The sequence below is a fragment of the Salmo salar genome, chromosome ssa24, assembly GCF_905237065.1.
Source record: "Salmo salar chromosome ssa24, Ssal_v3.1, whole genome shotgun sequence".
NCBI lineage: Eukaryota > Metazoa > Chordata > Actinopteri > Salmoniformes > Salmonidae > Salmo > Salmo salar.
In genome coordinates, this window is record NC_059465.1 from 7,551,294 (window position 1) to 7,575,541 (window position 24,248).

Sequence of the window (24,248 nt, forward strand, 5' to 3'; positions counted from 1 at the left end):
AGTCTGCCTTCCCATTCCGAGGGAACAGTATAGCAATCCTCGCTGAGCTACGTTACAATTTCCACCATGGCCTTGATATCGTCCCTTTTTCACTGCATTTCCATGGATTTTAACATTATGCTATATTGTTACTTGGTCACAGATAGTAGTATAGCCCATATGCCACAAGGCTAATAGTCAAACTAATTGCCCTGAACACACAGCCAGTGCCCCCCCACACACAATGCCAGCTAGCAAGGACTCCAAAAGGCATTGTTGTCATCTTTCATCTTCTTTGTGTTCCTAAGACTTGACTTGTGAATGTTTGAACTCCCTCCAAGATACCCATTTGGGGGAAAAACAGCAATACCAGAAAATAGGGGAAGTAATCTTTTATCAAAGTGTGTCTCCACATTTCTGGAACGGGAATGCTCTTTGACATAATGTGATCCAGCTTTGGGAAACAAGTGGAAAATGACTGAAGGCTAAACAACTAATGAATGCTTATTCTGTTTGGTCTGGTGAAACACACATGTTTGTTGTGGGCAGCTACTGAGAGAGCAGCAGAGGGAGAGTGGCACATGTGAGAGGGTTTGATCCACAAGGATCCTGATTCTGCTCTCTGATGCATGCGTCTGTGGTTTTATAGTAGTGTGGGAGGTGGGTGGTATGTTTATATTATTCGGCCACCCCACTCTCTTTCATTGCTAAAGAACCTGCGTCACATCTATCCTGATATGTGTATTTGATTAACTTACTTTTTTGTTTCAGATCAATGCAGTCCTCCTGGGACTATTTTTCCAGTCTGCTTCTGCTCGGTTATCACTAGTTACCACAGCCACAAAGGAAACATTGACTATGTCGTACAAATGTATGAAAACAAACATTTGAGGTTAGTTTAAGGTTAGGACTAGGCATAATGTTAGCAGTGTGGTTATGGTTAAACTCAGATTATAAGAAGATACATTTTAAAAATAGGAAGGCTTTTAATCGTAATTATGACTTTGTGGCTATGATAACTAGTCTACCGACGACCCACTCCGCTCAGCTCCAAGTTGCTCTGCCACTCCCTTCCCCTAGAGGTCACCAACACCTTCACATGCATATGAATAATCAACCGATATCCTGATTTGTTGTTGAAGGAAGTGGCCTTACAGAAATATATTTTAATATCCAATCGAGAAATTAAACGTAAATATTAAAGTGAAATAGGTGAGTGTTTGAGGCCAAACTAAATAATAATTTAATAGCACGTTATTGGAATTACCAAACCCGCTTCACATTTGTTTGGAGGGAATGCCAGGTGTTCTGTAGTGTTGTGCTTTACCAAACAGGCCGTAGTACAAACAAGCAGCAGAGATGACAGAGAATTTCGACCGAGCCCCAGGCGCAGGTAGAGCCCGTATAAAGCCAACAAGCCCCGGCCTCGCAGATGTAGGAGACGGGGACGCAAACTCTGTTTTCAACCAGCGTGAGCCTCTACGACAGCCTCGGACGTCTCCACCTTTGACTGAGTACAACACAAACACTAGTGAGGCTATCGGCGGAGGTAAGATGTGCTGTCAGTTCAAATATGTTTTTACTGTAAGTAATTTGCATTAATGAGCTATGTCATAGACAAGAAGGGAAACCTTATAAGTTACTGGATTACTGTTTTAGTTACCAGCATCTTTGACTACATTCTAACAGGTATTTAGCTAGACCTGTGTGAAGCTAGCCACAATAACGATTAGCCACAATAGTTGAATTTAGGGGTTCACCTTCAAAATAAAAGTCCCTCATTGAAAGTGATTCAAACTGATACAAATAGTGGATTCATGCCATTTGGACTAGATAATACTAAACAAGATCGGAATGTTGTATGAATTCAACACAATACATAGTTAATTTGATACTAAAAAAGTTAAAATCAGTTGAAATCGCACTGGATGTATTAGACTTTAGATTTGCATTGGAGGCATACTTATATCAGAGAAGAAAAGGAAGAGAGAGGTCCAACTCGGCAGAAAATCTCTCTGTACAGCAGGTGGCGTTGTTTCGCCCACCAATGAAGGTGTTTTTGTATGGAGTTCAATAGAGCCCCACAGTGGCGTAATAATACCCATAAAACCTAGTGGTCAAACAGGGAAAGGGTTCCAATAGTTTTTCCACCATTCATTTTCCCCATAGGGTATTTTAGAAAACACTTAAAATATGGGCTGTGTTTCGTGTAGACTTACCCTATTGTGACATTTTGATAACCATGTAAATCCCTTGGACAAGGTGACTTATAAATATATTCAGCTCTATTTACTCTGATTAAAAAATGCTAATTAGCACCAAAGTTGACATGCAAAACTACAATCCCTGCAAGTTCCTGCACGTCATCGGTAGTTGACACCTTTGCTAACAGGTATTGTCAATTTAAAAATTGCACAAGATGGTTCACAAAATTGTCAATTTTAAAGAAATGTAGCCAATTTATTCATTACTACATTTAGCTAGCATTAGATAGTTAATCCAGATATTCTTACCTTTGCCTTGATTCGGCAGTCTCACCCATGTCATCATGGCATTTGCAGTTCTTTATGATAGCCACATTAGCAGCTGATTAGCATTTCTTCTTTGGGGGGTAAATACAGGTGAATGTGTTGATAAAAGTCACCTTGTCCTAGAGAGATTTACTCGGTCATCAAAACATTATGCCAGGGTAAGCCTACACTAAACACAGCCCTTAATTTATGTGTTTTCTAAAATCCCCTATGGGAAAAATGAATGGGGAAAAACGATTGGAACTATTTCCCTGTTTGACGCTTGGTTTTATGGGTATTATGCTTAAGTTGTTGAGTGAACTGCTATAAGTAGGACTCGTGACATCCCGGCAACTTTGAGGAAAAAACACTATCGGAGTTGTCTCATGGCCGATTAATTAGGGCCGATTTCAAGTTTTCATAACAATCGGAAATCAGTATTTTTGGATGCCGATTTGGCCGATTTAAAAAAAAAATATATATATATATATATATTTATATATATATATATTTTTTTAACCTTTATTTAACTAGGCAAGTCAGTTAAGAACACATTCTTATTTTCAATGACGGCCTAGGAACGGTGGGTTAACTGCCTTGTTCGGGGGCAGAACGACAGATTTTTACCTTGTCAGCTCTGGGATTCAATCTTGCAACCTTACGGTTAACTAGTCCAACGCTCTAACCACCTGCTTTACATTGCACTCCACGAGTGCAAATGCAGTAAGAAGCCAAGGTAAGTTGCTAGCTAGAATTAAACTTATCTTATAAAAACAATCAATCAATCATAATCACTAGTTAACTACACATGGTTGATGATATTACTAGTTTATCTAGCCTGTCCTGCGTTGCATATAATCGCTTAGGTACACGTTGCTCCAACCATAAACATCAATGCCTTTCTTAAAATCAATACACAAGTATATATTTTTAAACCTGCATATTTAGTTAATATTGCCTGCTAACATGAATTTCTCTTAACAAGGGAAATGTGTCACTTCTCTTGCAAACAGAGTCAGGGTATATGCAGCAGTTTGGGCTGCCTGGCTCGTTGCGAACTGTGAAGACTATTTCTTCCTAACAAAGACAGCCGACTTCGCCAAACGGGGGATGATTTAACAAAAGCGCATTTGCGAAAAAAGCACAATCGTTGCACGAATGTACCTAACCATAAACATCAATGCCTTTCTTAAAATCAATACACAGAAGTATATATTTTTAAACCTGCGTATTTAGTTAAAAGAAATTCAGGTTAGCAGGCAATATTAACCAGGTGAAATTGTGTCATTTTGCGTTCATTGCACGCAGAGTCAGGGTATATGCAACAGTTTGGGCTGCCTGGCTCGTTGTGAACTAATTTGCCAGAATTTTACGTAATTATGACATAACATTGAAGGTTGTGCAATGTAACAGGAATATTTAGACTTAGGGATGCCACCCGCTAGATAAAATACGGAACTGTTCCGTATTTCACTGACAGGAAAAATGTTTTGTTTTCGAGATGATAGTTTCCGGATTCGACCATATTAATGACCTAAGGCTCGTATTTCTGTGTGTTATTATGTTATAATTTAGTCTGATTTGATAGAGCAGTCTGACTGAGCGATGGTAGGCACCAGCAGGCTCGTAAGCGTTCATTCAAACAGCACTTTCCTGCATTTGCCAGCAGCCCTTCGCAATGCATTGCACTGTTTATGACTTCAAGCCTGTCAACTCCCAAGATTAGACTGGTGTAACCGATGTGAAATGGCTAGCTAGTTAGCTGGGTGCGCGCTAATAGCGTTTCAAACATCACTCGCTCTGAGACTTGGAGTAGTTGTTCCCCTTGCTCTGCATGGGTAACGCTGCTTCGAGGGTGGCTGTTGTCGATGTGTTCCTGGTTCGAGCCCAGGTAGGAGCGAGGAGAGGGACGGAAACTATACTGTTACACTGGCAATACTAAAGTGCCTATAAGAACATCCAATAGGTAAAGGTATATGAAATACAAATTGTATAGAGAGAAATAGTCCTATAATAACTACAACCTAAAACTTCTTACCTGGGAATATTGAAGACTCATGTTAAAACCTGTCTGGGCTAGGGGGCAGTATTTTCACTTTTGGATGAAAAGCATGCCCAGAGTAAACGGCCTAATACTCGGGCCCAGGGTCAAATATTTGCAAAGTATTAGTAGATTTGAATAGAAAACACTCTAAAGTTTCCAAAACTGTTTGAATTATGTCTGTGAGTATAACAGAACTCATATGGCAGGCAAAAACCTGAGCAAAATACAACCAGGAAATTCAATCTGGTGCCTGTAGTTTTTTCAGGTCCTTGCCTTTCTGACACACAGTGAGTTAGGGTTCATTTTGCACTTCCTAAGGCTTCCACTAGATGTCAACAGTCTTTAGAAAGTTGTTTGAGGCTTTTGCGGTAAACACAGACCGAACGAGAAGGCTGGGAAGTAGGTGACTATAATCTATAATTCTTTGAATAACAGTTTAATATTTTATCAACGTTTATAATGAGTATTTTTGTAAATTGTTGTGCTGATTCACCGGAAATTTTGGGGAAATACATTTCTGAACGTCACGCGCCAATGTAAAATGCTGTTTTTGGATATAAATATGAACTTGATAGAACAAAACATACATGTATTGTGTAACATAATCTCCTAAGAGTGTCATCTGATGAAGATCGTCAAAGGTTAGTGCTTCATTTAGCTGTGTTTTCGGTTTCTGTGACATATATCCTTGCTTGGAAAATGGCTGTGTGATTATTTTTGTCTATGTACTCTCCTAACATAATCTAATGTTTTGCTTTCGCTGTAAAGCCTTTTTGAAATCGGACAATGTGGTTGGATTAACGAGAAGTTTATCTTCAAAATGGTGTAAAATAGTTGATTGTTTGAGAAATTGAAATTATTCGATTTATTTGCTGTTTTAACGGGATCCTATCTCAAAAGGGTCCCCAACAGGTTGGAACCACCAGCTTTCACATGTTCTGAGCAAGGAACTTAAACGTTAGCTTTTTTACATGGCACATATTGCACTTTTACTTTCTTCTCCAACACTTTGTTTTTGCATTATTTAAACCAAATTGAACATGTTTCATTATTTATTTGAGGCTAAATAGATTTTATTGATGTATTATATTAAGTTAAAATAAGTGTTCATTCAGTATTGTTGTAATTGTCATTATTACAAAAAAATAAATAAAAATTGGCCGATTAATCGGTATCGGCTTTTTTTTGGTCCTCCAATAATCTGTATCGGCGTTGAAAAATCATAATCGGTCGACCTCTAGTCGCGAGATGGCTATGCATATTCATGGCATGAGTCTCGTAGCATAGTATCTCTCTCCGTTGAATACAGGCGGTTGATGTCATCAACCCTCATCAAATATTCAGAAAAGTATTACAATTATGAGATGTATCCACCAATCCAAAGAAAGGATAACCGGGTCCTAGACAGCGAGCCGTGCCACTTTGTGGACAACGACTCCCATTGTTAGGGCGGAGAGACATGCATCTTGTCAGTATCTGCAATCTGTACTTATATGCACTGTACAGCCTTACCTATGGCTCTTTGGACCACGAAATGGGGGTATCAAGACCTCTGGTAAAAAGATGAGAAGTGGGGGAGATGGAGATTTGGAATATTCACTGAGAGGATCTGGCATAGAATTTACATGGTAGAATCACAGTGAAAAGCCTAAGAAGATCTCTATGGGGTCTGGGATCATTGAATTAAAGCATAAGGGAATTTCTTTAGACCACAGATAAGATACATTTGCAGACCACACAGAAGGAACATGCCTAAATATAGGTTGAAATAACCTTTTACCTTCAGTAATAAATGGCAAATAAAGTGGCTTTGTCCAAATCTGATAGACACTAATCACTCTGCAAGAGCTGAAAAGGGAGTTGGGATATGGTGGGTGATTGGTGTCTGCATTTTAGTACAGAGTATCTACGCTATAAATGTTTGTGTTTTGTTTCAGTTCACATAAAAACAAATAAATACTTTTTTGCTCTTGGCTACTTTTGGTTTGCTTCCAATGATAATATAAATTGTTGCTTCCACATAAGGCTGGCCAGGGCTCAGTCATCAACTGGTGATAAGGACTGACTGCATGTGATTGCCTTAATGGTGCCAAATTGCGATCATCAACAGGTGATTGTGTGTAATGGCAGATACAAAGATGCTATAGAAATTAGAGGTCGACCGATTATGATTTTTCAACGCCGATACCGATTATTGGAGGACCACAAAACAAGCCGATACCGATTTAATCGGCCGACTTTTATTTATATATATATTTGTAATAATCACAATTACAACAATACTGAATGAACACTTGTTTTAACTTAATATAATACATCAATAAAATCTATTTAGTCTCAAATTATGAAACATGTTCAATTTGGGTTAAATTATGAAAAACAAAGTGTTGGAGAAGAAAGTAAAAGTGCAATATGTGCCATGTAAAAAAAGCTAACGTTTAAGTTCCTTGCTCAGAACATGATAACATATGAAAGCTGGTGGTTCTTTTTAACATGAGTCTTCAATATTCCCTGGTAAGAAGTTTTAGGTTGTAGTTATTGTAGGACTATTTCTCTCTATACCATTTGTATTTCATATACCTTTGACTATTGGATGTTCTAATAGGTACTTTAGTATTGCCAGCCTAATCTCTGGAGTTGATAGGCTTGAAGTCATAAACAGTGCAATGCTTGAAGCACAACGAAGAGCTGCTGGCAAATGCAGGAAAGTGCTGTTTGAATGAATGCTTACGAGCCTGCTGCTGCCTACCACCGCTCAGTCAAACTGCTCTATATAATATCAAATCATAGACTTAATTATAATATAATAACGCACAGAAATATGAGCCTTAGGTCATTAATATGGTCAAATCCGGAAACTATCATTTCGAAAAACTAAACGTTTATTCTTTCAGTGAAATACGGAACCGTTCCGTATTTTATCTAACGGGTGGCATCCCTAAGTCTAAACATTGCTGTAACATTGCACAACCTTCAATGTTATGTCATAATTATGTACAATTCTGGCAAATTAATTACGGTCTTTGTTAGGAAGAAATGGTCTTCACAGAGTTTGCAATGAGCCAGGCGGCCCAAACTGCTGCATATACCCTGACTCTGCTTGCACAGAACGCAAGAGAAGTGTCACAATTTCCCTAGTTAAAATCAATTAATGTTAGCAGGAAATATTAACTAAATATGCAGGTTTAAAAATATATACTTGTGTATTGATTTTAAGAAAGGCATTGATGTTTATGGTTAGGTACACATTGGTGCAACGACAGTGCTTTTTTCATGAATGCGTTTGTTAAATCACCCGTTCGGCGAAGTAGGCTATGATTCAATGATAAATTAACAGGCACCGCATCGATTATATGCAACGCAGGACAAGCTAGATAAACTAGTAATATCATCAACCATGTGTAGTTAACTAGTAATTATGTAAATTTTTTATATAAGATAAGTTTAATGCTAGCTAGCATCTTACCATGGCTCCTTACTGCACTCGCATAACAGGTAGTCAGCCTGTCACGCAGTCTCCTCGTGGAGTGCAATGTAATCGGCCTTGATCGCTGTCCAAAAATGCCGATTACCGATTGTTATGAAAACTTGAAATCGGCCCTAATTATTCGGCCATTCCGATTTAATCGGTGGACCTCTAATAGAAATGTGGTTCTTGTATTTGATGCACTAATAGACGGACATGCCTGTCTAATTAGCCAGTTTGTCCTATTGATGCTTTTTAAAAGAGCGACTGCCTCTAAAAATCAACTTAGGCCGTTTTCAAAGGTATATGTGGCATCAGAGTTAAACATTGATTATAGTGTCAAAATTGACTGCAAAGTGTGAATAGGATAACTTTGGTCATAAAGTCAGTCTCGTCTAAAATAGAGTTTGGAACCTCAGTGCGTCACAAGTAGTAAATGGAAGTTGGGTTTGGATTACAATTATGTCAACAAATCATGCCCCCTTTTGCCAAGCTCCACATGCAAATTGCCCCTCCGCCCGCTTCGCTTCATTGAATGGTGTTCCGTTGCTTCATCGCCCCCAACCAACTCGCTAAAAGGATCATGGCCGTTTGAGACTGGGAAGTTCTATACGGATTGACCATGCAATGCGTGCTTCCAGCAGGATGCACAGCCAACAACTATGGTTTGCATGCTCTGCTCAAGGACCCTATCATGCGGAATAGGTGGTTGGTGGTTGGAGTTTGTTGGTCCCCAGTGGTGTACTGGTAGCTAGACCTTAGACCGCTCGTTATATAGATGGTTATGTATCTTTTGATAATCATTATCATCGCTAGCATAGCTGATATTAGCTAGCTAACTACCGACTTGCTACCTAGTTAGCTAGCTGGCTAACGTTAGCGTACCTCAATGGAACTCTGATTTGGTTTGGAAACACAATAACATTTCAAAAGAAGACAAATAATTAGTATGAAAACCGTTTGTCATGAGTGTGATGTCGCCAGATTGACTTTAGATGCACTGTAACTTTAGCCAGCTAACTAAGATTGAGGGGTCCACGGTATTTTAGCTTGTCTACATTAGCATTGCCAGCATTTTTAGATACTGTGCTGGCAACATTAATGGCAACATTGCCATCTCTCTGAAGTAAACTTAACGGCATCATATGGCAAAGTTGTTTCCTACTACTTATTTGCCTATTTTAGAAATGTCATCGTATTTCCATGCCACTCTAAGTAAGTGTAATTTAGACAAAACAGTCACATTAGCCTCTGAGGTGCAACCCATGTCTAGGGCACAAATGAAATTGGATGCAGCTATCATGGTACTAGCTGACTACAACAGTGTACTAACTAGCAGCAATAAACTCAAATCAACCCAGGGCCATAGCAAAACATGTCACAGTTGGTTCCGGACTGTAGTGGTGTCACCGGACTGAATTTAATACAATCTGGAGCCAGTCAGTCATTCTACAGTGCATTCAGAGTATTCACACCCCTTGACTTTGTCCGCATTTTGTTGTGTTACAAAGTGGGATTTAACTGTCCATTTTTTGGGATCAACGATCTACATAAAATACTCTGTCAAAGTGGAAGAAAAATTACCCAAAAAATGTTTTTATTAATGGAATATAAAACTGGGTAAGTCTAAGAGCTTTGCAAATCTGAATTGTATTATATTTGCCCATTTATTCTTCAAGCTCTGTCAAGTTGGTTGTTGATCATTGCTAGACAGCCATTTAAGTCTTGCCATAGATTTAAGTCGAAACTTTAACTAAGTCACCCAAGAACATTTTAATGTCGCCTTGGTAAGTCACTCCAGTGTATATTTGGCCTTGCGTTTTAAGTTATTGTCCTTCTGAAAGGTGGATTTGTCTCCTAGTCTATGTTGGAAAGCGGGCTGAACCAGTTATTCCACTAGGACCATGTTTGTGCTTAGCTCTACTCCTTTTCTTCTTATCCTAAAAAAAGTCCCTAGTCCTTGCCGATGACAAGCTTACCCATAACATGATTCAGCCACCGCCATGCTTGAAAATATGAAGAGCATACAGCCCAGTACATCACTGGGGCCAAGCTTCCTGCCATCCAGGACCTATATACTAGGCGGTGTCAGAGGAAGGCCCTAAAAATTGTCTGACTCCAGTCACCCAAGTCATAAACTGTTCTCTCTGCTACAGCATGGCAAGCAGTACCGGTGCGCCAAGTCTAGGTCCAAAAGGCTCCTTAACAGCTTCTACCCCCAAGCCATAAGACTGCTGAACAATTAATCAATCAAATGGCCACCCGGACTATTTGCATTGACCCCCCCCAAATCCCCTTTGTTTTTACACTGCTGCTACTCGCTGTTTTATCTATGCATAGTCACTTTACCCCTACCTACATGTACAAATTACCTTGACTAACCTGTACCCCTGCACATTGACTTGGTACCGGTACCACCTGTATATAGCCTCATTGTTATTTTCTTGTGTTACTTTTTTTATATACTGTGCCAGTCAAAAGTTTGGAAATGCCAATTCATTCAAGGGTTTTTCTTTATTTTTACTATTTTCTACATTGTAGAATAATTGTGAAGACATCAACACTACGAAATAACACATCGAATCATGTAGTAACCAAAAAAGTGTTAAACAAATGAAAATATGAGATTCTTCAAAGTATCAAATCAAATTTATTTATATAGCCCTTCTTACATCAGCTGAAATCACAAAGTGCTGTACAGAAACCCAGCCTAAAACCCCAAACAGCAAGCAATGCAGGTGTAGAAGCACGGTGGCTAGGAAAAACTCCCTAGAAAGGCCAAAACCTAGGAAGAAACCTAGAGAGGAACCAGGCTATGAGGGGTGGCCAGTCCTCTTCTGGCTGTGCCGGGTGGAGATTATAACAGCACATGGCCTAGATGTTCAAATGTTCATAAATGACCAGCATTGTCAAATAATAATAATCATAGTAGTTGTCGAGGGTGCAACAATTCAGTAACACAAGAGTAAGTGTCAGTTGGCTTTTTCATAGCCGATCTTTGAGAATATCTCTACCGCTCCTGCTGTTTCTAGAGAGTTGAAAACAGCAGGTCTGGGACAGGTAGCACGTCCGGTGAATTGATCAGGGTTCCAGCAGGTCTGGGACAACAGGTCTGGGACAGATAGCACGTCCGGTGAACAGGTCAGGGTTCCATAGCTGCAGGCAGAACAGTTGGAACTGGAGCAGCAGCACGGCCAGGTGAACTGGGGACAGCAAGGAGTCATCAAGCCAGGTAGTCCTGAGGCATGGTCCTAGGGCTCAGGTCCTCCGAGAGAGAGAGAGTGAGAAAGAAAGAAAGAGAAAGAGAGACTTAGAGAGAGCATATTTAAATTCACACAGGACACCGGAAAAGACCAGAGAAATACTCCAGATGTTACAGACTGACCCTAGCCCCCCCGACACATAAACTACTGCAGCATAAATACTGGAGGCTGAGACAGGAGGGGTCAGGAGACACTGTGGCCCCATCCGATGAAACCCCGGACAGGGCCAAACAGGTAGGATATAACCCCACCCACTTTGCCAAAGCACAGCCTCCACACCACTGGAGGGATATCTCCAACAACCAACATACCATCCCGGGACAAGGCCGAGTATAGCCCACAAAGATCTCCGCCACGGCACAGCCCAAGGGGGGGCGCCAACCCAGACAGGAAGACCACGTCAGTGACTCAACCCACTCAAGTGACGCACCCCTCCCAGGGACGGCATGGAAGAACACCAGTAAGCCAGTGACTCAGCCCCCGTAATACGGGTAGAGGCAGAGAATCCCAGTGGAAAGAGGGGAAACCGGCCAGGCAGAGACAGCAAGGGCGGTTCGTTGCTCCAGCCTTTCCGTTCACCTTCACACCCCTGGGCCAGACTACACTTAATCATAGGACCTACTGAAGAGATATGTCTTCAGTAAAGACTTAAAGGTTGAGACTGAGTCTGCGTCTCTCACATGGGTAGGCAGACTATTCCATAAAAATTTAGCTCTATAGGAGAAAGCCCTGCCTCCAGCTGTTTGCTTAGAAATTCTAGGAACAATTAGGAGGCCCGCGTCTTGTGACTGTAGCGTACGTGTAGGTATGTACGGCAGGACCAAATCGGAAAGATAGATAGGAGCAAGCCCATGTAATGCTTTGTAGGTTAGCAGTAAAACCTTGAAATCAGCCCTTGCCTTAACAGGAAGCCAGTGTAGGGAGGCTAGCACTGGAGTAATATGATCACATTTTTTGGTTCTAGTCAGGATTCTAGCAGCCGTATTTAGCAATAACTGAAGTTTATTTAGTGATTTATCCGGGTAGCCGGAAAGTAGAGCATTGCAGTAGTCCAACCTAGAAGTAACAAAGGCATGGATTAATTGTTCTGCGTAATTTTTGGACAGAAAGTATCTGATTTTTGCAATGTTACGTAGATGGAAAAAAGCTGTCCTTGAAACAGTCTTGATATGTTCTTCAAAAGAGAGATCAGGGTCCAGAGTAACGCCGAGGTCCTTCACAGTTTTATTTGAGACGACTGTACAACCATCCAGATTAATTGTCAGATTCAACAGAAGATCTCTTTGTTTCTTGGGACCTAGAACAAGCATCTCTGTTTTTTCTAGCCACCCTTTTTCTTGATGACAGCTTTGCATACTCTTGGCATTCTCTCAACCTGGAATGCTCCACCTGGAATGCTTTTCCAACAGTCTTGGAGTTCCCACATATGCTGAGCACTTGTTGGCTGCTTTTCCTTCACTCTGCTGTCCAACTCATCCCAAAACATCTCAATTGGGTTGAGGTCGGGTGATTGTGGAGGCCTGGTCATCTGATGCAGCACTCCATCACTCTCCTCCTTGGTCAAATAACCCTTACACAGACTAGAGGTGTGTTGGGATTGCGTATCACTGCAGAGTGCTGTGGTAGCTATGCTGGTTAAGTATGCCTTGAATTCTAAATAAATCCTGGACAGTGTCAGCAGCAAAGCACCATCACACCACCACCTTTATGCTTTACCGTGGGAACCACGCATTCCAAGATTATCTGTTCACCTACTCTGCGTCTCACAAAAACATGGCGGTTGGAACCAAATTTGGGCTCATCAGACCAAAGGACAGATTTCCACCGGTCTAATGTCCATTGCCTGTGTTTCTTGGCCCAAGCAAGCCTCTTCTTCTTATTGGTGTCCTTTTAGTAGTGGTTTCTTTGCAGCAATTTGACCATGAAGGCCTGATTCACACAGTCTCCTCTGAACAGTTCATTTTGAGATGTCTGTTACTTCAACTCTGAAGGATTTATTTGTGCTGCAATCTGAGATGCACTTAACTCTAATGAACTTATCCTCTGCAGCAGAGGTAACTCTGGGTCTTACTTTCCTGTGGGGGTCCTCATTAAGAGCCAGTTTTATCATAGCACTTGATGGTTTTTGCGACTGCACTTAAAAAAACGTTCAAAGTTATTGACATTAAAGTAATTATGGACTGTTGTTTCTCTTTAATTATTTGAGCTGTTCTTGCCATAATATGGACTTGGTCTTTTCCCAAATATGGACTTCGTCTTTTATCAAATAGGGCTATCTTCTGTATACCACCTCTACCTTGTCACAACACAACCGATTGGCTCAAAGGCATTAAGAAATTCCACAAATTAACTTTTAACAAGGCACACCTGTTAATTGATATGCATTCCAGGTGACTACCTTATGGTTGAGAGAATGCCAACAGTGTGCAAAGCTGTCAACGCAAAGGGTGGCTACTTTGAAGAATCTCAAATATAAAGTATATTTTCAGTTTAACTTTTTTTTGGTTACTACATGATTCCATATGTGTTATTTCATAGTTTGTATTTCTTCACTATTGTTCTACAATGCAGAAAATGGTAAAATAAAATAAAAACCTTGAATGAGTAGGCGTGTCCAAACTTTTGACTGGTACTGTATTTTAATGTAGTTCATTTTAGCTTTTTCTGTTTTTCACTTTAGTTTATTTATTAAATATTTTCTTAACTCTATTTTCTTAAAATGGCATTGTTGGTTAAGGGCTTGTAAGTAAGCATTTCATGGTAAGGTCTACTACACACACCTGTTGTATTCAGCGTATGTGACAAATAAAATTTGATTTTGTACTCAGTGATTCATTGTGTTGGATTTGGCCTAAACATAGTGCTTTGTATTCACGGCCGGTCTCGGCGACTCCGGGATGCTAGCCGTCTAGGTGGTGTTCCTCTGTTCAATGTCTGTGTTCTTTTTCCTATCTTAATCTTTTTTTTTTATTGGCCAGTCTAAGATATGGCTTTTTCTTTGCAACTCTGCTAATTTTTGTATCTATGAAACATTTGATCTCAATACAGTTTTCTGTACCCAAAACTAGAATATATTATGAAAAGAGAGGACAAAGTTTTGTGGACTTTACTCTTTGCCAAAGTTTTTCAAAAATTGCATGGTTTAGGAATGCAAGGGTGAATTGAGTTATTGGAAATATGCTAATACATGCTAGAACGTGCCAATAGGATCTCGCTAGCTTGTCTGGCTCTTCCCACCTCCTTGCTTGTTCTGCCCACTATGATTCATTTGCTCAAATTGGAAACAGGCTGTGGTCTATCTTGGGTTAGTTATAAAATCTTTTGCTGTACAGTTCATATACAATGCCTTCAGAAAGTATTCACACCCCTTTACTTTTTCCAAATGTTTTTGTGTTACAGCCTGAATTTAAAAGGGATTAAATTAAGTCACTGACCTACACACAATACCCTATAATGTCAAAACATAATTATTTTTTTCTAGATTTTATTTCCATTGCCAGAGAGAGAACCGCTCAGGGATTTCACCATGAGGCCAATAATGGTGACTTTTTAAAAACGTTAGAGTTCAATGGGTGTGATAACTGAGGATGGATCAATAACATTGTACTTACTCCCCAATTTTAACATAAATGACTGAGAGAAAAGAAAGCCTGGACAGAATAAAAGTATTCCAAAACATGCATCCTGTTTGCAACAAGGCACTAAAGTAATACTGCAAAAAATGTGGCAAAGCAATTCATTTTTTTGTCCTGAATACATAGTTATGTTTGGGGAAAATCCAACACATCACTGAGTACCACTCTTCATATTTTCAAGCATAGTGGGGGCTGCATCATGTTATTTCCATCAGACACTGGGAGATGAATTCACCTTCCAGCAGGACCATAATCTAAAACCCAAGGCCAAATATACACTGGAGTTGCTGACCAAGAAGACAGTGAATGTTCCTGAGTGGCCAATTTACAGTTTTGACTTAAATGTACTTAAATCTATGGCAAGACCTGAAAATAGTTGTCTAGCAATGATCAACAACCAATTTGACAGAGCTTTAATTAAGACTTTTGAAAAGAATAAAGGGGAAATGTTGCACAATCCAGGTGTGGAAAGCGCTTAAGACGTGTTCACATAGGCAGTTTGAAGTGACTCAAATCCTATTTATTTGCATATCCGATTCGAATCTGTTATTTTTCCTACAGTCTGAACAGCCAAAAAGCACATGGAATCGGATATTTCAAGCCACATTTCAAAGCACCTTTGTAGGTGGTTTGAAGTCGGATACAAATCTAATTCCTGGCCATAAGACTTGTCTGACTGGTCAAATCAGATTATATATTTTTTTGCCTTCAAGTGGAATTTAGACTTATTTGGCATATTTTGTTGCTCGCTAGCTATTATGTTGATAGTTTGACAAGAACATGTGGTAGCTAACTAGCTTGTTAATTGTTTACAAACACATTTGTGAATGTGCTATAAAGCTAATCAGCTAGCCAAAAAAGACAATTTGAAAGTTGGATCATCTAATCCTTTGAGGCTTTGAAGGTGTTCTTACACTATGATTTTGAACAATCAAAGCAATTGGGAAACGTCAATGGCAGGCATTGTCACCTTAGCTTGCTACATAACTTCTGGGTGATAGGAAGCACAAGCAAAACCAACAAATCAGCCTACGCTATTGCACACACTGACGTCGTTACTATGACAAGCGTAACCTCGTCAGCAAATTACTGCTGTCTGAACACACACACATCCAATTTGGTCACTTGTAACTTGCTGTTTGGACAGTCAGTGGTCGAAAACGGATTTGAAAAAAAACTGATGAGCATTAAGGCCTGCGGCGTGAACAAGGCTTTAGATACTTAGCCAGAAAGACTCAAAGCTGTAATCGCTACCAAAGGTTATTCTACAAAGTATCTTTGTAAATGAGTTATGTCTATTTTCAGTAAACTTGCTAACATTTCTAAAAACATGTTTTCACTTTGTCATTATGGGGGTATTGGATGTAGATGGATTAAAAAATCAAATTTACTCATTTTGAATTCAGGATGAAACAACAATGTGGAATAAGTCAAGGTGTATGAATACTTTCTGAAGGCACTGCCACTATGTATGCTACAAATTCAATTATAAAGTCTAATACATCCAGTGCGATTTCAACTCTGTCAAGTAAACTAATTGTGTTTTGTTGAATTTATGTAACATTCTGGCCTTGTTTAGCATTATCTAGGCCAAACATATCATGAATCTACTATTTGAATCCATTTGAATCATTTTCAAAGGGTAACTTGTATTTTGAAGGCGAAACGGAAATTCCACTTGTGGCTCATACTTATTGTATCTAGCTTCACACAGGTGCTAGTATGTAGCTAGCTAGCATAGGCAACAAACGGGTGAATTTCCTGACTTTGGACCTCGAGCGTGAATCTACACAACATTCTATCTCGCGGGCATGGGGTGAGCGCGCCCTGTTTGCTCACGTCAGCTAGGCACAAGCTATCAATTTAGATGACTCAATGCTGCTCACACGTTTGACAAATATTAGTAGCTACACAATTTAAACGTGAATTGAATTACGTCAATGAATACATTATACTAAAAGCGAGAACAACTTGAATCCCCCCTGTCACACCGACAAAATTCGCCATTCGTCGCACGAATTACCCATAGCTAAATTGTAAGTCTATTTTTAGACATTGGTCAGTGAGCTAGCTGCTAAATAAAGCGCAAGGACAGCGGCCAAATCACCTCACATGACTAGCTAGGTCCGTGCCACCCAGTGTCCCTTGTGCCAGACCTCTATTGCTAGCTATGGTCTTCAGCATTTCCTTCATTTCCCACCCAGAAAGCAGAAGACCAAGCAAACCCCACCAGGTCATTCACAACAACAGCACTCCTGCCTCCAAAGTGAAAAGGGTGGACTCTCTGGTGAACACCTCCATTCTGTCAGCCAACGCACCCGAGTTCTACCCTTCCAGCTCCCCCCCCTATGAGGTATTAAAGCAGTGATCCCCCAAACCCACAATGTGCAAGCTTCTCCCCCATGAGGTATTAAAGCAGTGTTCCCATAATGTGCAGGCTTCCCCCCCAGTACTACTAACACAGCTGGTTCAACTAGGGCAGGGTTTCCCAAACTCAGTCCAGGGGTCCCTACTGGGTGCACGTTTTAGTTTTTGCCCTAGCACTCACTACACAGCTGATTCAAATAATCTAAACTTGATTATTTGATTATTTTAGTCAGCTGTGTTGTGAGTGCTAGGGCAAAAACTAAAACGTGCAACCAGGAGGGGCCCCTGGACTGAGTTTGGGAAACCCTGAACTAGGTTGACCAAGTAATAAAGCCCCTTATTAAATGAAATCAGGTGTTGTGGTGCTGGGTTCACACCCTGTACAAATGGATAATGATAATGGGTTGCGTAGTACCTCATCAACTGCACTTTACATTATAAGGACTGAACTAATCAATCACCTCATCCACTACCAATGTCTAGCTAGTATCCATATTTTTCACCAATCCTTGATTACCGGTATTCTCAATTTTAAAGGAATCTGTTTCGGAGGATGGCAGCGATGGCTATTATACTGAGACAACATTGGCTGAATTGGTTGAGGAGTTTCTCAGCCACCTAAACTCCTCGCCGGGGTCCTTTGAGAACGACATTGAGCACATAGCAAACATGCTGAACAGCTGGGTCACTACAGAGGAGACGCTGCAGGAATTGGTGGAACTCCTCTACACACAAGTATGTGTATCAACACACACACGGTTCGGCCATCTACCTGCTGTATGTAGTTTACTGTTATGTTTTACTGTCATTTTTAAACTAAATTTGTTATGTTGTGTGATGCCTGTTTTGCAGTCTACTGTTATCCCCAATTTCTCTTACACGGGGGCAAGGCTCTGTAACTTTCTGTCTCATAACCTTGCACTCAGCCCAGCAAGTGGCAACTTCCGTCAGCTGTTACTAAAACGGTGAGCTTTGTTTATGTTAGTAACATTTTATCAAGTAGACCTAACATCTACTTCATCACTTTTGTCATCATGGGCTTCGTCCTGATGCTTTATGCCTACCATAAGTAACACTTGTAGCCATTAAAACAGAAACACACTCACTCTCTTCCCCCTGTAGGTGTCAGACAGAGTATGAACAAAGGGATGTAGCGGTGCGGGGGGACGCAGCGACTCAGAAGAAGTTCCATGCCTATGTGCTCTTCCTGGGGGAGCTTTACCTCAGACTGGAGGTGAGCAGGAGCCCCTCTGTCCTGTCCCAGTCTTTTGGGGGTCTTTGTCTCTGTGGATCTGTGCCATTTCAACCCCTCAACTTTGACACTTGCTTCCCATAACCCAACTTCCATAACCCCTCCCCCTAGATACATTTTGAGTTGATAATAAACTCTAGACAGAACCTAATCTCTTGTGGATAGACTACCTAAACATAACTGGTACAGTAGATCTGTCGGCATGCTATGGGATCTGTGAGATAGCGAGCAACAGTTGGGTTTTTGTCACTGGTTATTTGGACGTATCAGGATTGGGAGAAGGAGTTGCTTAAACAGATTCACTTTAACTGATGATGAACACAGTTGAAAATATCAGAGGTGGGGGGGCTTTGGCTGAGTTTCCTTTTGCAAGGGTGGAGACTTTGAAAACCTGATATCCTCATTTCTAACTAGGGCTGGCACAATTCTTATAATCGTGTAATCAACCATTATGGACATTAGATTGGATTTTTGTTATTTTTTTTAACATATCTTAATAGGGGGATCCAACTTTATATTCAAGTCGTCTTGGTAACAACTCCAGTGTACATTTGGCCTTGTGTTTTAGGTTATTGTCCTGCAGGAAGGTTAATTCATCTCCCAGTGTCTGATGAAAAGCAGACTGAACCTGGTTTTCCTCTAAGATTTTACCTGTGCTTAGGTCATTACGTTTATTTTTTTATCCTGAAAAACTCCCCAGTCCTTAACGATTACAAGCACACCCATAACATGATGCATTCACCACTATGCTTGAAAATATGGAGAGTGGTTTTCAGTAATGTATTGGATTTGCCCCAAACATAACTTTGTATTCAGGACAAAAACTGAATTGCTTTGCCACATTTTTGCAGTATAACTTTAGTGACTTGTTGCAAACATGATGCATGTTTTGGAATATTTTTTTATTTCTGCTTTTCACTCTGTCATTTAGGTTACTATGTTTAGCATACTACGATGTTGTTGATCTATCCTTAGTTTCCTCCTATCATAGCCAGTAAACTCTTAACGGTTTCAAAGTCACCATTGACCTCATTGTGAAATCCCTGAGCGGTTTCCTTCCTCTCCATCAAGAGCTAGAAAGGACGCCTGTATCTTTGTAGTGACTGAGTGTATTAATAGACCAACCAAAGAGTAATTTATAAATTCACCATGCTCAAAGGGATATTCAATGTCTTCTTTTTAAAATACCAATACCTACCAATAGGTGCCCTTCTTTGCGAGCATTGGAAAATTTCCCTGGTCTTTTGTGGTTGAATCTGTTTGAAATTCACTGCTCGACTGAGGGACCTCAAAGATAATTGTATGTGTGGGGTACAGACACGGGGTAGTCATTCAAAAATCATGTTAAACACTATCGCACACACTGAGTCCATGTGACTTGTTAAGCATATGTTTACCCCTGAACATATTTAGGCTTGCCATAACAAAGGGATTGAATACTTGACTCAATAAATTTAACCTGACATTTAGAAATAATTTGTACAAAATTTGAAACACGTAATTCTACTTTGACATTATGGAGTATTGTGTGTTGGCCAGTGACAAAAGAAATCTAAATTTAATCCATTCTAAATTCATGCTGTAACAAAATGTGGAAAAAGTCAAGGGGTGTGAATACTTTCTGAAGTGACTGTATAGTTTACCCAATAGCAGTTTTCATTTTTACATGAAATGGGTTATGTTGGTAATCATTTTACGAGCAGAACAGCAGGGTCTGGAGTAGCAGCATAATTTCCAAATGGGATAGGGGTGTCACCAAGCTGTGTTGTATTCATTGAGTATGTCGTAGCTATTTTTCTAAGATGCATTATAAATTGAAAACATCTTTCAACAAAAATGACCATTACGACAATAACCGAGTTCATTTTGCATGACAATTCATCGTCTCCCAAAATTCCAAATTCGTCACAGCCCTATTTTTTTTAAAACACGCTTCCCCCAGAACGTATTCAAGCATCTGACCAAATGGTGCTAGATTTTAAATGCTGGGTTAACTGAGATTAGACCGAACCTGACCGCTGTCTTGTATGATTGGTTGTCTCAGCTTAAGAGTGCGAAAGGGCCTCCGTCTCGAGCTGAGATCCTGCTTACTGCCCTGAGGGAATTGATGAACGCCCTCTTCTCCAACCCCGTGGATGGAAACCTCATCTGTGCTGTCAAACTGCTCAAGGTGATTTCACACGTTATCTGATCTCTAATGTCAAGTTGCTTCAATGTTCCACAACTGTGGTACACCGTTAATTCATGTCTATTGAAAGAAATCTGCAGGCCACAATCCAAATTATAGTATATTACAATGTAATGTCAAGCTTGTTGTAATGTGCACGAAAAAATTCCCCTGTGTTACAATGACGTTTACCTGTGATGTCATCTGTAGTTGACGGGCTCGGTTTTGGAGGATACGTGGAAAGAGAGCAGGAAGTCTGACATGGACCAGATAGTCCAGAGGATTGAGAACATTGTGCTGGATGCCCAGTGCAGCAGGTGTGTGTGTGTGTGTGTGTGTGTGTGTTACCTCTGCCAGATTCAGAAGTAAAATGAATGCTTCTTCTATTAGGTAAAAGATGGTAGGATGAGTTGTGTGAAGAAGATGCTGTTGACGCCCAGTGAGTGATTACATAAAAGACTGTCTTGTGTTTTCATCAGAGATGTGAAGCAGATGTTATTGCGACTGGTGGAGCTGAGGTCTAGTAACTGGGGCAGAGTCCATGCTGCTGCTGCTGCCGAAGCTACACCTGACAACGACCCCAACTACTTCATGGTGAGGAGCTACAAGCTTTTAAATGTTTCACTCATGTTTCTTGCCAACTCCTGCTTTAAGCCATGACACAAAAGGAATTGCTGGCGATCCAACATTTGGGCGAAACTGGTTTAAATGTTCAAATGGAAGTTCATGCCCACCAACCTTTCACCTCTTTTCCTTGTGTTTGTCTTTGTGTGTTTCTCCTGTCAGAATGAGCCTACGTTCTACACTGCAGATGGCACTCCCTTTACAGCAGCCGACCCTGGTAAGTATTATCCTCAGCATTCATCAAGGTGAAACCCTGCAAGCTACGCATTGTCCCTAAATTTATGTTTCGGTGTTACAGAATATTCTGAAAAATACCAGGAGATCCTGGATCGGGAAGATGACTATTTCCCAGAGGCCTATGAAGAGAATGGAAATGAATCGTGAGTATTAATTGTCTGTGATTTAGTTTTGGTCATGTTCCCTTGCTTTTTCAGTTGACTTGGTTCCCATGTGTGTGAGTCATAATGGAACTTAATCCGTAAAATATTCCTATGTAGTTCTAGAATGCTATTCTGGTCTAGAAAATTCCTCTATAGTTCTAGAATGCTCTTCTGTAGTTTTTGAACATTCCGCTGTAGTTCTAGAATATTCTTCTGTGAGAACCAGCTGACCACAGAAAATAAGTCACAGAATCCAGTGCCATAGTCACTAATGCCAGTGTAGCATTTGTCTTGTGACCTTTCTCCCTCACTCCTGTGTGCATATGCCAATGCAGTGTTTCCCCTAGGATTTTTCTCAGCAGCGGAAGCAGAGTTAGCGGGGGTTTGGGTCTGTAATGCATAACCTGAGAGCCACATGAGGTTGTTGACTTGTGTGTAATTGTTTAGCCCACAATTGGAACAGGGGAAGCCAGAACCTCCGAGTCAGATGAGTCCGCAGACGAAACAGAAAGAGCGCTTAGTTGACCCGTCTACCTCTCACTCAACTGTGTGTGTGCGCACGCCTTTTCCTTTGGAGGACTGTGACTTTGATCTTTAGTGGTATACTGAATGGCATTTGAAACAAACCTTTTTATATTCCCTTAATAATTTTGCCTGCGTTTTGTGTGTTCCAGATCATTCAATGACGAGGATGAGATGGACCCTGAGATCGAGGAAGCTTTTGAGAAGTTCTGCTTAGAGTCTGAGCGAAAAAGACGACCATGAGACTAGTATGAGAGCATAGCGAGAGACTGAACTTACCTTTCGTGTTCGACTTGCTGGAGTGTTTGCGACTGGGGAAAAATCAAAGATAACCAGCAATTGATATGTTTCAAAAATATATATTTTTTCGCAAAATAAACTGTATAGTTTGCACTTCAGTTACAGGTTTTTTTCTGGCTGGAATTTGTGTTGGTTGGAAGATTGGGGACAATCAACTGGATCATTATTCCGCTGAGTTGTAGTGACTGTTCTGGGTGGGGCAGTTGGTTTTCTGCTTCTTTTGATTATTTCATAAACGCTACTTTCCCTCACTCTTCCTCATAACGCCGTTGGGAAAAAAGTATGTGAGGTGGATTTTAGACTACTAAGTAGCTCAACAGCAGAGTAGCATCATCAAATCTGTGCGTAGTTTGATTTCATACTAACTGTATAAGCAACGACAGAATATGGGGTTCAGCTACAGGGAGTAGTGCAGGGGAGGCAACACTCAGAACATTTACAATACAGGGCTTTTTCAGCAGAAAAAATAAGAATATGCTTAGACAGGCCGCCAAGTATAAAAATAAATAACGCTTTCAGGAAATTAGCTTTAAAACTGCAAAAATGTATCTCCGCTTCATGGAGAAGTCTGCAGAATTGCAGGAAATTTGATAAATATATATGTTTGTAAAAAAAAAAAAAATACACCGCCAAGATGAGCCCGACGGGCCAGCCATGCTCATTGCCATGCTTCCTGTCACACCATCACCTAAGCCCCTTTTTTGATCTAGAAAAAAAAACTTGCAATAGAAATGTGATGTGTTGAATTTTGCTACATGGGGCTTATAGATACAGTATTCAAGAGAATTGTCTGTTCTATATGGTACTTCTCTGTTTTCAGTGTTCTGAATGTTGCACCCTACTGACCTCCAGGGACATTTTGTTAAATTGCACATTGAGGATTTGGCCATTTAGTTGGTCAACCACCCTTTTAACAAGCTATGCTATGCATTTAAGGAGGTGGGTTTGTGAAACGAATAAAAGAGCTAGAAATACTGAATACCATCAAGTGGCAGCAAACTGTCTGCAAAAGAGAGCTCCAGTTGTTTCAACTTTAGAGGTGTTTTTGTTCTTCCTTTTACTGGTTCAAATGAGCCTTTTTAGAATTGTAAGTTATTGGAAAATTGTTGAGTACAGTACTGGGGTGTATTCATTACGGAAACCATTTAAGAACCAAACGGAGCAGAACAAAATTTATTTTGTTTATTTTGGACAGGTCCCTCCTGATCCATTTGCTTCAGTTTAAGAAACGTTTTGCAACATAATTGGCGGAATGAATACACCCCTGGCTCTGGTATCATTTTTAATCCAATTTGTCTATCGAACACGGCTTTAAACCTTTTGTAGTCCTGCAATTTGGACCTGTCATTGAGAAACACCACTAAAACAGTAATCTCTCAAAGGATGCACCTGCAAGTTCAAATTTGTTTTCATCAGCAGCAATTAATCGATCCCATACAAAGGAATGTTTGTACATATTAACAGTATTGTTTGCCTGCAATAAATTATTTAAAATATGAGTATTTCACTGCCTGACTCTTATTTTGAGTGTGTGCAGGATGTTGCGAAATGTAAGTTACCTGAAAAGCACAGTAGATGATGCTCCTTTTGTCCACTACTAAAATGTTTACTAGAAGAAGAAGAATGAGCATCCATCCAATGGGACACAGTATAGTGCACCTTTTCAAGTTGTGGGAATTTGGTTGACAGTGTTGCACACCAGCAGAAAGTTATTTGGTTTTGTTACTAGCTAGCTAAAT

The 24,248-nt window shown here is 40.3% G+C and overlaps 1 protein-coding gene across 1 annotated transcript; it reads left to right on the forward strand.

Moving 5' to 3' along the window:
• Nucleotides 1-1,085: 1,085 nt before the first annotated feature.
• Nucleotides 1,086-24,008, forward strand: LOC106585163 (polyadenylate-binding protein-interacting protein 1). Its single transcript, XM_014171070.2, has 11 exons — nucleotides 1,086-1,528; nucleotides 17,102-17,250; nucleotides 17,802-17,999; nucleotides 18,117-18,229; nucleotides 18,387-18,498; nucleotides 20,561-20,686; nucleotides 20,894-21,000; nucleotides 21,163-21,277; nucleotides 21,470-21,524; nucleotides 21,606-21,687; nucleotides 22,362-24,008. Exons 1-11 carry the CDS (start codon nucleotides 1,339-1,341, stop codon nucleotides 22,450-22,452), a joined length of 1,338 nt encoding a protein of 445 aa, XP_014026545.2. The 5' UTR covers nucleotides 1,086-1,338; the 3' UTR covers nucleotides 22,453-24,008.
• The last annotated feature ends 240 nt before the right edge of the window (nucleotides 24,009-24,248 follow it).